This window comes from Typopeltis vanoorti, chromosome 3 (assembly GCF_054136105.1).
Source record: "Typopeltis vanoorti isolate ZY-2024b chromosome 3, IOZ_Tvanoo_1.0, whole genome shotgun sequence".
Lineage (NCBI taxonomy): Eukaryota > Metazoa > Arthropoda > Arachnida > Uropygi > Thelyphonidae > Typopeltis > Typopeltis vanoorti.
The window spans coordinates 137784455-137799052 of NC_143551.1; the positions used below are offsets into that span (position 1 = coordinate 137784455).

The 14598-nt window shown below is 35.4% G+C and overlaps 1 protein-coding gene across 4 annotated transcripts in view; it reads right to left on the reverse strand.

The window, feature by feature from the left end:
- The window catches only part of LOC150108594 (lysine-specific demethylase 4C-like), a 366824-nt gene extending 353240 nt beyond the window's left edge, over positions 1 to 13584 (reverse strand). Inside the window, exon 1 of one of the 4 annotated variants that reach the window (XM_090390884.1) lies at positions 13542 to 13584. Coding sequence is in view for 1 of the 4 variants with exons in the window: in XM_090390880.1 (XP_090247006.1) it covers positions 12674 to 12678 (5 nt within the window). In the remaining 3 variants the exon portion in view is untranslated. Of the gene's footprint in view, positions 1 to 12673; positions 12693 to 13037; positions 13273 to 13305; positions 13510 to 13541 lie in introns of those variants that run through there. The other 3 variants (XM_090390883.1, XM_090390881.1, XM_090390880.1) reach the window with 3 other exon arrangements.
- Between the last annotated feature and the right edge of the window lie 1014 nt (positions 13585 to 14598).

A 14598-nucleotide genomic window follows, 5' to 3' on the forward strand; every position in this document is an offset into this window, starting at 1 on the left:
TTGTCAAGATCAAATATTTTGCTTTAAAACAAACAGTTGAAAAATCTTGGGAATATAACAAGGATCTGTACTTAAGTTTTGTTGATCTGAAAAAAGTATACAAGTTGCCCAGAGAAAAACTTTTCAAAAGAATGCAATTACATGAGGTGAATGGAACATTATACCAATCAATACAGAGTCTATATGTAAATTGTCAGTCAGCCGTTAGAATTCAGGGAAATGCAGGAAGATAGTTTGATGTAAAATCAGGTGTTAGACAAGGATACATATTATCTCCACTTCTGTTCATCATCTATATGGATTGCATTATGAAAGAAAGTTGCATTAAACTTGATATCAAAATTGGAGATATCTAACTTTGCACTTTGTTTATGCACATAATGTTGTGCTCCTAAACACATCCAAGTGCAAGCCTCCAAGATTTTCTAATTAAACTGCATAACAGCTGTAACAAATTTGGCATGAAAATCAGCAATAAAAAGACCAAAACTATGTAAATAGGCAGGAATACTGAAAATTTCAGCTCCATTCTCAATGGAAAATCTACATAGAACAAGTAAAATATTTCGGCTATTTAGATACAGTTTTTAGTGAAGATGGCAAATTAACTTCGGAAAGAGATAACAGAATAAACAAAGCCGGTATGGTGGAGAGCCAATTGAATAAATTTATGTGGAATAAGAGAGAAATTATCCAAAACATGAAAATATCAGTATACAAGACAGTGTTCAAACCAATTTTAAGTTATGGATCTGAGAGTTGTGTTAAAAATAAAGCCTTGATCAACAGGTGATGTATACACCATAGATGTCACACTCCTCTTGGCAACTAAAACCGCAATCTTGTACATCTCCTCCTCCCACAGAATGCCTCTCCTCCAAACATTCCCAACCTCGCATCCTCTGGTACTACAAAGGAGTCAATTTCTGCTCCTTTCGTTAATCTGACTATTGCTTCCACTCACCTGACCCTAACAGCTGCTCACAGAAACAACTATTCTCACTGGTATGATGGCATTCATCTGTCATTCAACCCATAATTTTCATCCACTTTTCAAGCCCTGATGTCCTATACACTTTCTAAAGTTTCTAATGATTCCACCCTGATCAGGATGAAACACCCTTATAAAATGATCATTGAATACCTCAACAATATCTTCTGCAGCACTTACTTCATTCTTCCTTCTACTTGCCACATATCTGAAAAACTCTCTAGGTTTTTATTTACCTGATTTGCCAATTTCTGCTCATACACTACTTCTGTTTTCCTTACTAAGTGAGTCACTTTCCTGACTTGTTCTTTATACTCTTTGTGTAACTGATTATTACCATTATTCATCTTGTACTTCCTCCAAAGTCCCTTCATTTACCACATTTCATGCTTAAGCTCCACATTCATCCATTTTACATCTACCTTATTCAACCTTTTGGCCTTCAAAAGACATTCTCACATCGATGCTGTTAGGTATTTCTTTGTCTGTTCCCATTATTTCCTTACCATTCAACTCCTCATTCCATACTACAGCTTCAAGTGTCTCCTAAGCTTGTCACAAGCCTTATAATTCAACACATGTCCTTTCCTCACAAAGCCTGCATGTGACTAGCCACAACTCAGGTGATCACTTCTTGATCACTTTCGCGTACTGGAGGAAAGTGTGTTAACCCCCCCTCCCCTCACAATTACATCCACTGATGAAATGATCAGATATAGAACTCTTGATCCTCACATGCCCTCCTTTACATGCTGCCTGATAGTTATCTCTCAAGAACTTGAGAAATTCATTTTCCAAATATTATCTCTTCATTCCAATAAATACCACCATAACCACCCATAATAATTACCTTCCTTTGTTCACTAATCCAAGATGTTTATACATTTCTTTATCGCCACCCTCCACATTCACCTTCTTCTCAACCTCCACGTTACACCATACTGCTCCCATAACCATTCCTTCATGTCTACCTCATGTGGACTTAATTTCCCTGCTATCAGAGGCACTCCCCCTCCCCACACACTTTCCCTTCTTGCCCTTTCTATCTTCATGAAAAATACTGTATCATTCCATTTCTATTCCTGTTATGATATCATCTTCATTCCAATGATTTTGGGGAGAATAAACTCAATCACTGAAACCATTTCATCCCTCTTATTTCTGAGATAACTGGCATTTGTAAACAAACACAGCAGTTCGTTTTTAGATCTATAACCAGTCCCATCCAAGCCACTCGTTGGTTGTGATTTCCCCCCACCACACTTACCCAATCATTTTTATCACCATTTACCATATATATCTGCTCAATCTCAACTTCCTGATCCACATTGCAATATACTCCATCTTCATTCTCACATTCACTGCCCACTTTCAACATCCACTCCCTATGCAGTCTCCCTGTCCACCTAAGCTTTCCCCCCCTCGTTTCCCTATTCTTTGCATTCCCGTTCTCTCTTCATCTCTCACGTATACCACTCTCCTGATTTTTTCTTTCATCTCTTTCTTCTGATCTCTTGCACGCATCATACACTGCACTTTCACTACTGTACTTCCATCCAGCACACTTTCTCCCTTCTCCTCACACAGCTCTGCTAGCATACCATTCATGATTTTGGCTCTCCATTGCAAGTCATCATCATCATACCTCGACAACACACTGAGAACCTATCCTACTATACTGTTATCTTTCACTCTTCTCAAGAGACTCCTGATATTCATCCTCACGTCCACTTAGATCATTCATATCCACAATCACGGCTAACTCTCATGCTCATTTCTCACTACACTTTCACTACTGTACTTAAATCCAGCAACACTTTCTCCGTTCTCCTCACACAGCTCCGCTAGCATACCATTCATGATTTTGGCTCTCCAATGCAACTCATCATCGTCATACCTCGACAACCTTTCCTACTACACTGTTATCTTTCACTATTCTCAAGAGACGCCTGATATTCGTCTTCACATCCTCCTTATGTCCACTTAGATCATTCATATCCACAATCACGGCTAACTCGCATGCTCATTTCTCACTACGCTTTCACTACTATACTTAAATTCAGCAACACTTTCTCCCTTCTCCTCACACAGCTCCGCTAGCATACTATTCATGATTTTGGCTCTCCATTGCAACTCATCATCGTCATACTTCGACAACACACTGAGAACCTTTCCTACTACACTGTTATCTTTCACTATTCTCAAGAGACTCCTGATATTCATCCTCACATCCTCTTTATGTCCACTTAGATCATTCATATCCACAATCACAGCTAACTCTCGTGCTCATTTCTTCCTCATGTCTGATGCCTTAATTATCCTACTCATTCTTCCATCTGGATAGCAGATCTTATAGACTCTCTCAGTAACTAATCCTCTAATTATGGAGTCTCCATATACTGCTATTGTGGAATCTCACCTCTTGTACTCTTTTTTCTTTCATTCTGTTCTCTTGCACACTTTCATTAGTTTTCACTAGATGTCTAATATCACTCTGCATATTTCTCATTTCATTTTTAGTAACTGTTTCATTATATCTTGCATTCCAACAATTTCACTCTCTCTCTCACTCCTACCTCTCGTTCTGCCACACCTTGCTTCTGTTTCCTCAGTCATACTTTCATTCCCTTATCACTAATTTTTGCTTCTACATCCTTGCATTCTTTCACTCCCTCAGTTTCTCTGGCTTTCGTTTCATTTCCGTTTCTTTCATATACACTATCTTCTATCTTTTCAGTCAGTTTCGCATTCTTTGTCTTGTGATCTAATAATATATCACAATTCCGACAAAGCCATAGTTTCTCTCATCTCTCGTTCATTCTCTCTTTCTCTCCACAATCACATCTCTTATACTCTACCAAGCATACATATTGCACTCATGACATCAAATCTTTTTTCAAAAGTCTATGACATTAATGCCACTTGATTTTCGTGGCACTCGCCTAGTCGCACTGGTCAATGCCAGTGTGGTTGATACCTCGTGACCACTATCGTGTTATACTTAAAAAAGGCAATTTCAACAAATAAATCAGGCAGAATTCACACCAAAAATCAAGCAGACACACTTGATCAAAAATATATAGTACAACCCCAAAATTCATGAAATATTGCCAATTATTATTCAAAATAGCACTTATCTTTCCGGAGCTGTTTCTAACACTACACAACTTACCACATATGACCACACTGCCACCAATTGGTGAGAGTGATCACAGTCTGACCTAGGAGGTGGCTGTGCAAACTCTTCAGTTAAGATGGGGGGGGGGGGATTACAAGGCTGGTGAGTATGACAAGCTTAGATCAGTGATAAGGCATGCGACACTACAAGGAGTAAGTGTTGATAATGCATGGGAAGTGGTAAAGAAGCATTTAAGTGAAGTGATAGCAGACTGCCTTCCTAGAGTTAGGAGAATAAATCAAATGGGAGTTAAATTATCATTAAGCTTGAGCTACAAAAAAAAGATAAAATTTTGTGGAGGGAATTCAAGAAAAAAGTGACTAGCAGGCACATGCATGAGCAATACAAAGCACAAGCCAGAAGGTTAACCAGTGTGGTAAGAAAGGCAAAAGCAGAGGAGTATGAAAGGAAATTAGCAGTGCAGTCCAACAATAATCCCGAAGAGTTCTTTTGGTATGTTGCAAAGTAAAAGGAAGAATGCTTATGGCAGAATGATTTTAATGAATCCAATGGTAGGGAGGTAACGGAATCAGGCGAAATAGAATTAATGAGTGAACACTTTCCACGAGAATGTCATTAGTCAAAGACATTGCAGAGGCTTATATGGAAATAAGGTTAATGAACTCAAGGTGCAAAGCATATTACAGAAACTTGATGTGAACATGGTTATGGGATTAGATGGTATACCAGCTCGAGTTTTACGAAAAGGCACTAGGGAACTGGTAGGGACTTTGATCTCGTTGGTTAATCTAAGTCTTGGCTCTGAGATAGTGCCAAGGGAATGGAAAGAGGGAATTCCATTGCATAAAGGAGACTCCAAGCCTGATGTAGCAAATTACCAACCGATCAGCATAACAGGAATTATTGTCAAGGTACTGGAGAAGTTGGTCAAGAACAAAATACAAGAATGGATAGATAAAAATGGGATACTGTATGAGGGGATGGTTTTGTGAAGGGTAGGTCATGCCTCAGTAAGTTGCCCACGTTTCCAATAGAGTGACAGTTGAGTTGGATAAAGGTAATGAGTTCACAATGATGCTGCTGGATTTTGCAAAAGCTTTTGACAGGATACCACATGGAATTCTAATCAGCAAACTACAGCACATGGGGGATGGATATACAGTTGGTGAAGTGGATAAGAGGGTGGTTGATGAAGAGATATCAGAAAGTAGTTTATTCAGGTCCAGTAGAAGGCCTGTGACTAGTGGCATGCAACAGGGCTCTGTTCTTGGGCTACTACTATTTCATTTGGTCATTAATGATATAGGAAAGGATCTGAGAGGAAGTATTCAGTTGTTTGGTGATGATGCAAAATTAAACAGAGCAATAGTTAATATGTATAATGTTAAAATTTTGAAGGATGATTTGGATAGACTGGCAGTCTCAGCAAAGGAGAATGGAAATCAGTTTAATGTGGCAAAGTATAAAGGTATACATTTTGGGATGAAAAGATTACCAGCTATGTACTACATTGATGGAATTGTACTCCAGAGAATTGATGAAGCCAGAGATTTCGGGGTGCTAGCGAACAGGGAGTAAAAAGTTTAGAGGATATATTTCAAAAGTGGCTAAAGCAGCTCATTGAATTATCTGGTTATTGAAGAATACCCCAACAAGCAGAGACAGCAGGTTATTATACCTCTTTATAGAGCTTTGATAAGTTCCTATCTTGACACTACTGCATGTAAATCTGGTCACCTGGGTTTCTTGGTAATGAGAAGGAGGAGGCAGATGATGCAGAGGCAAGTGACCAAGATAGTAACAGGTCTATGGAATGAGCCTTATGATGACATGTTGAAGATTTGTGGGATACTGAAATTGGTTTACAATTGGAAAAGGAGTAATATGATTGAGACATACAAATTACTGAAGAGTTTTTACAAGATTAATACAGAAAAAATTTTTCAGATCACATCTGGTGGTGAGAGAATTAGGACCATCCTTGGAAACCGAGAAAGAGTATAGTTAATACTCTTTTTCGGTTGTAAGAACTAGATTTTTTACTTGGAGGGTGATAATTGAGTGGAATAGGTTGCCAGTCTGTTGTGGGTGCCATTACTGTGCAAATATTGGATAGGGCTTGGCATGATGTTTAGCCCTCGATGAGGCTAAGGATTCCATGGAGTAGCCATTAATAATAAGTGGGGATGGAGGTCTCACAGCAGGCAATGAAATTCATTTACCACTTTCTGATGTCTTTCTGCCTTATATCAGAGCATGTAACGAGCTGTTCTTGGATAGTGAGATTTGATTTGCCTTAGTTGCCCATAAATACAAAGTAAAGAAGAGAAATGAAAAAAGGCTTTATCATAGGATGATGTTGGAATCATACTTTCCAGATGTACAGATGGCAGCTGGAAGAAAAGTGGTTGCATTCAATAATTTGGTGAGGAACCAGAAGGCTGAACTAGCAGTGAGCCAGTTACTGCATGTGATACTTTCAAAGAATTTGAGCCTTGATTTTTTTTTAAGAGATGTTGCAGACTGCAGTGTAGGCTTTTGTTTATTTTAAATATCAATCTCAAGCAAGACGTTCAAAAATTTATACGACATGTGGGATGTGTACATGTGACAAGAACAAGTTTTGCAATAGATGTGAGAACAATATTTAAGTTAGATATAATTGGGATTTATACAGTGACAGGAATGGTGCAAGAAAAGCAACATGGCTTGAATAAAAGAAGACACCATGTTTTTTTTTTTTTTTTTTTTAAGCTGAGGAGTGATGTGATTGTACAGGCAAAGAGCTAGAGAAATCTGAATATATGAAAATTATATGAGAATGAAGTGAGATCTTTCTTATGAAAAAAAAAAAAAAAAAAAAAGAGAGACTATTTTGAGTGCTGCTGAAGTTCATTAAATTATCCTCATCCACTGGAAAACAGTAAGGAGATCAGTATTTAAGGTATTAGTTATGGAAAACTTGATGCTTGCCCATTTAAGCACTGAAAAGTTTGTCAAATTAAGAAATGAAATGGAGCATAGTATCATCAGCAAAATTCTGATTACTAATTCTAATTCTGAATAATGGATAGGAGGAAAAGCGGGGGAAAACTACAAAAATTTGGTGCCTTGACAGTGACAGCGAAACATGAAGGGAGGAAATCATCTGCCATGACATACAACGAACAACCAACAAAAAAACAGAAAAACTCAATTACAAAAAATAGAAGGCAGAGTATAAGATGGTAATGGTGGTATAGCAAGGTGGAGTAAATGCTAAATTGGATCAAATGCCTTGGAAATGTCAAGAGCAATCATGAGTTTCTCCAAAACTTTGCATGGCTTGTGTGCATAGATGGGCAAAATTGCCTATGACAGTGGTGGCGAACCTTTTTATGTGCACGTGCCAAAAGTTTGCATATTGAGTTGATGACATGCCGGGCAGTTTTTAGTAGGAGAAAAATTAATAGAAAATTAATTAATTTATTTATAATATATAATATTTTATAAATAATATTTTATTCTATTTATAATATTTATTTATATATAAATTTATAATATTATTTAGTATAAAATTTATTATTGTATTATTAAATTGATTTTAATGATGTTGGTTTGGAAAAAAAAAAGGGTAGTGAGAAAAGTGTTTATGCATTGTAACTCACCATAGAAGTCAGCTGAGCAGGGGAAGCAGAAGCAGCAGAAGGATGTCAACTTGTCTGTGAAATGCTTACCATATTTACTTGAATATAACTTGCCCTCGCTTATAACTCGCACCCCTGATTTTACTTTATGAAAAAAGACATCAAAAAGTTTTGCATATTACCTCGCACACGATAAATGTTTAAACATGTTCACATCGAGGCAATAGTAACTCGCTCCAAGCAGTAACAACACGCCCTCTCCAACAGACATTATACTGCAGATGCAAGAAAAACAAGAAAAATGCAAGTGTAGTTTTACTGTATCCCTGAATAAGGTACAGATGCTTTCGCAGTCTGTGTAATATATTTCTCAACAAATAGTGTGATTCATTAGTTAGTGCCATTTTTATTCTAGCTATCTCTAATTGCACTAGTATTGTGACCCTCCCACAGAAACTATGCTGTATAGACCCAAGCAAAATCACATGTTTAGTTAGATACTGGCAAACACAGTATCTAACTAAAAACTATTGTCAATTTTTCAATTACATGAAGTAAGTGTTTGTTTTATTGCATTTGAAATTCTCGATGTCATTATGACAGATCACAAAGGCTAACTTCAAATAAAATTCTACCACGAATTGAAACATGCCATATAATTACGGTGACCATACGTCCTTTATTTAAGAGGACAATCCTTTATTTCACTGCTCTGTCCTTTAGATTTATTATTTTTTCTAAAATGGCGATTTTGTCCTTTATTTCGTGAATTGAAATAGTAAATTGAATATTGATGCCAACATATTTAAAGATGCAATTCATAAATTTTACCAAACCTGCATTGATTATTTAAATAACTGGGACAGCTGTTTCGTGAAAATGAAAGTATTTGAATGGGTCTTATTATGAGAAATCCCTCTGCTGGTGAAGATCGAGGAAAGTTTTGTTCATTTCCAGTCACCAGAACTTAAATATAAATGACGGCGAACTATTTGATGAAGTTTTGTGTATTAAAAGTTATGTTACCAGTGAAAAGATCGAAGAATGGCGGCAAAATGACGAGTCCTGCCGACATAGATGGGTTGAAAATTTTAAATATTTTGCAGATAAACATGTATCTTTTAAAAACATTTTAATAAGCGTTGACTTTTGCTTATGTCGCCCTGGATCTAATGTCTCCACTGCATGAGTATTTTCATTAGTGAACAATATGTGGACCAGTCAAAAAACCCAATTAAAAATCGATACATTGAAAGCATGCAATTTATACCAAATGGAACTTTGACATGAATTGTATACAGTTTTATGAATTTTTAAAACACAAACCTGATTTATTAAAAAAGTTCATTCTTATGAAAAGTATCCAAATTAAAATTTTTTAAGTAATAATATGATCATTTAAAATGCTATGTATATGCTTATATTTTACAATAAGCTTTTTAGTTTTAGTGAAACAAATAAACGCAACTTGTTTTTTTTTGTTGTATGTACAGTGACCCAAAAAAAATAGGGTCACTGTACATACAATGCATGTGTGAGTTCGCCTGCCAGCTCAAACAATTCAACCAAGGGTTGAAACTTTGTATGAGTTGAGCTCACCAGTAATAAGAAGTTCCGTCGGAACGATAAACGATACCCCATCGTGAATGTGTTAAAACTAAGAAATATACAGGGTGTTCGGGATAAATTTGACAGTTTCGTAAGGAAAAAGAAAATCTTCTTTGTATCTATTAAATTTAATGAATTGACAAAAAAACATTACAGGCAGAGTTAATTACAATACTATCAACAAGATTTACTCAAAATAACCACCATTAGCATCGATCACAGCTTCAATTCTGCTTCGGAACCTCGAACAAGCTGATGCTACAGTCTCCCTGGGAAGGGCCGCAAAAACTGTTTTAATTTTATCCATTAACTGGGCTTTTGTATTACTGGAAGTGCGATTGGTGTCTTTTTCAACTGCGCCCCATACAAAATAATCCATGGGGTTAAGGTCTGGGGAGTTTGGAGGCCAAACATTTGGACTGGTGAAGTCGTAGAAATTTTCAGACAACCATTTTTGACTTTTCCCAGAGGTGTGGCAAGGGGCCGAATCCTGCTGCCATACATACGGCCTACCATTGGCTACCCTTGTTATCCAGGGCTTGACTACAGTTAGCAACTCCACGAACAAAGCCCGAATTCCAATGCCAGGGTTCTTCAACACCTGTTCCTGCAGATTTGCGAGGAATTCTGCTGTACGAACGCAATCAGATCGTCTGCTAGGGATCTTTCTTCTTGCTACATCCTCGTAGTCACCATTGCAAGTCTCTAGTTCATGCCTGATTGTTTTTACTGTATTCAGGGAGCATTGGGCAGCAGTCGTAATATCCTTATTTTGATGGCGGGCACGAATCATCATGATACAAGTTATTCTCTTCCATGATTCAGGTGGGTTCCAGCTATCCATCCTTTCTGACATCTTGTATATGAATGAAGAAGGGTCCAAACTTTTAAATGAAGAGAAGTGTGTGTTAATACATGTAACTTACGGAAAAATATAATTAATTATAAATACGTCAAATTTATCCCGAACACCCTGTATATATAATGTGGATGTTGTTATGTTATCAAATGCAACTGAACACTTGTCAGTTGCATTTGTCTTTGGGTTGCGTGATCTTTTGTTAATACTGCACCAATCATGTGCACGTCTTCATAGCTGCTCTCTCGTGTAAAACAAAATTTAACTTTACATATTGTAATAACTAACCCTATAGATATAAAATGATAAGCGTTTTTGTGTCACGTTTTTTGTCAAGTTATATGAAACATTTTGAAACTCAAGGGCTACCCTGAGTGTTGAGTCTTCAAAATTCAAGGAGAACCGGCATACCAGTCTGGAACTCAGGGGGTTGGGTGCCAGGGGGACGGAACTCCCCTTTCGAGTCTTCAAAATTCGAGTGATCAGAATTCAAGGAGAATCGCCTAACAGTCCGGAACTCGGGTTGGGGGGTGCTATGGGCATCAGGGGGGGGGTGGAGCCCCCTAGTAAGCATATCACCTGTAAATCGAAATTGGTGTGCCAGCAAAATTCTTGGACGTGCCACCTCTGGCACGCTTGCCATAGGTTCGCCATCTATGGCCTAGGAGATTTATGAATGATCCCTAAGAGAAACACATTTGCTTGAATAAAAATCTATAAACTGATACTCAGGAAAGTGTATTAAAAAGGTTCAGTCACACCAATGTTCAAGATGATTTCCTAAAATTATGAAGCTGCAGTAACAGAACATTCATTTCATTCATTATTCATTTTAAATAATTCTTTATAAGAATGAAAATTTACCTTATAAATACATTTATATAATTTTTATTTCTTAATTATTATTGTCACTGACATTTACTGCCATGGTAGAGGGCCAGTGAATTTTTAGTTTTCTTCTCACTTTTCTATTCAATCACAGTAAATTAGTATTGTGGGAAGAAATATGAGAAGAAAGAAAAAATCTGCTCACTTGTTAACTTTTATTAAAAGCATTAAAACAAGTTAGCAGCAAGAAAACTGCTGCTAACTTGTTTGTCTATTCACACATTGACTAAATACTACAACAGATTGCTTCACATATTACAGTCCATTACTGCGTTCATTATTCACTTTAGGTGGAAGATGAATTTCACTGCCAGGTGTGAGACCACCACTTTGGCTTCTTGAGTGAAGATTTCCATACTATATGCAAAATAAATTAAAATATAAAAAAATAAAATGTTAAGAAAAATTTTTAATTTTTAGCACACCCAAAGTACAAATGTACTATACATTTACAATGTTTTGTAAGTGGGAGAAAAAAAAAATGCAATATTCAGTTCACAGAGTAATATGTACATATAATATGTGCATAGTATAATATGTACATATAATGTCACTAGGAAACTTGGAAGTCAGGAACTTCCACTGTTACTATGGCAACAAGCTGCCTCTGGTCATTGTTATCTGTATTAAATGGTTCAATTTTAGATTGTGAAGGCTGAATACTGATGCTTCTGTAAACACTAAAAATAATAATAATAAATAAATAAATAAATAGAATAAAATCTCTCTTTTTTTTTAATTCTGAAATTTAAACAATCTAAAAATTTTAATTTTCTTATTTTTTTTCTAGATTAAACATAGAAGGCTGTGGTGAATAAAACTAATAAATATACATCTTTAATCAAAATAAATAAAATAAAATACCTTTAATGTGAGCCTAAAATCTAATGTCTATCTACTTATTAACTGTAATCATACCAAACCTAACATATATATTCACCTAAAGATATATATAACAACTCCATTGACCTGTTCCAGTCTAAGCAATGCAAAAATGGTAGGAAGTATAAGATGCATAATAATAATTATCATTATTTATTACATCAACTCTTCTGGAGTCATAGACTCATCAAGGATGTACCTTAAACGCGAAAGAAACTGATATGGCAATTCTATGCATTTTAATAACCTTGAAAGTGCACTTCTCTGACAACTTTCAAGGTACATATACATATATTTCCAAGCACAGGCATCTGCAGAACTGAACTTGAATTAAATTTTAGGTTTATAAACGTGCCCAATTTCTCAGCATCATATTACTTTTTCTTTTGTTAATAAATGCTGCTATTAAAATAAAAACTAAAAAGCATTTGTCGTATTAATGTAATTTAATATCAAATCTTTAATAACTTCGATTGTTTATTCAATAATTAAGGGTAAACAAATAACATGAACATTAAGAGCACTCACAAAGTTCACATCTGATAATCAACCAGTCAATTTATTTACATTTAATAAAATATCCAATAATGTCAATAAAATAAATAGTTCACTAAGAATATATTAGTTATTAATAACTACTATGATAGCTATTAATAATCAAGAAAAATCTTTTCAATTACAACATCAGATTAGCGAAGGACAAAAACAGAAACCAACACACGTCGATGAAAACACGTGAAATAGGAAACCTCATTCAATAAAGTATTAGGAAACTATGCAAATACAGTAAACGTTATTTCATAACGTGATATCATCCAATAAAATGTATCAGTAAAAATAAACAAATTACTAAATAATAAGCAGATTATCAGACCAATAATCATGCTGAACAAACTAGCCCTAACAAGAAAGTAAACATGAATCACAGCACAGTTCTAAGAATACCTTACGTTTTGGGAAAAGCAAAATAAAAATATCAAATAAATAAATTATATAAAGACAATAAGGTATGTTAACATGTGATAATTATAAAACTTCAAATACCTTATTAGGAACAAATAAAATGTAGATGTGAAGAGTGAACTTGCCGATGTCAACCTTTCACTGCTGAATATTGTTAATAATTCATTAAAGAAGCGTTCAGCTCCAATTGACGAGCAGCGCAATACATCATAAGCGATACTCAATTTAAAGTAGGTATACACTGTTTAAATAAATAAATCCTATACAAAACACCATCATAAATAATTAAATTCACTATGGGCAGTACCAAATAAGATATGAATCTGCATTAGACAGTAGCGTTGCCTACCTTGGAGAAATTCCCAAATTAAAATCTGTATCAAAATGGATAGCAATTTCTCTCTGACATTTTCAGTTGAGAAAATAGAGTATAACGCTTCACAATAGCCCAATCAATGTAAATTTCATAAAATTCTTCATCGTGCAAAACAGCATTGTACTATTGTTATTAAATCACAGAATTTCTCACTTCTTTGATGATAGCCAAAACCAGAAACGTCCACAAGAAATATTAGTATTGCTTACCTTGGAGAAATTACCAAATTAAAATCTGTATCAAAATGGATGGCAGGTTCTGTCTAGTGTATAACATCTTTTTTTTTTTTTTTCACACTAAACAACAGTCAGTTCGATGTAAATTTTCTAATTCGATGAGTTTTGCAAAACCGGATTGAGGAACTAACGACATTATAGTCACTGAACTGCTATGATAGTGCACTCAGACTTCACGAGAATATTTTTAAAGGATAGACAGATAAACTTTTCATTCGTATTTAAATATCATTAAAAGACTCGAAGACTTAATGGCATCCTGAAAATCTCAAAGGGAGGGGGGGGAAGTGGAGTTCTGCACATAAAAATTCATTGTTTTTGATAAATATGAATCGAGCTACTCACGGCTATTACAAAAATGGGGATTTTTTTTTTTTTTAATCGGTTTCATACCAACTGGCAAAGTTGGGGAAGGAAGGATTCTTTGTTGTTGATCCTTTTAGTAATGACAAATTTCTAAAAGAATTTTCTCTGGACAACAAGGATATTATTTGTTGTTTTGTTGTTTCCTAGAAAACTCATTTCTACCTAGGCTCGTTCGTGCTGCTCAAAAGTATAAAGGTATAAAGAAAATTCATAATAATAAAGTAACAAACTAGAAGACACTGGGTTGGTCATGCTTGATTTGAAAACATTGATTAAAGGTAGCATAGCCAGTTGTTTGCACCTTATTATCAATTAGATGAGCTGCATTTTGTAAACCAAATGGGAAAAGGACGATCTCAAAAAAGTAGTCAAGACCGAAGAACAGATCTAGACTTTAGGGTAGCAATTGAGAGATATAAATATTAAGCACGGCGATTGGGATCTCAATGAAGAAGACGATTATCAAATATTCATCATGTGTTTCATATTTCTGATTTTATTAACACAATTTTCTTCAATTTTACAATGATAAAATTAATTCATTTTAATGTCTTTAATCCAAAAAATTAAACATTTTTGAATTCGTAGGCAGTTCTCACATTCTGTAATCACTACATTGGATGGCATTTCTGACAGAGTAAAACTTCGGCTACATCATGATCCC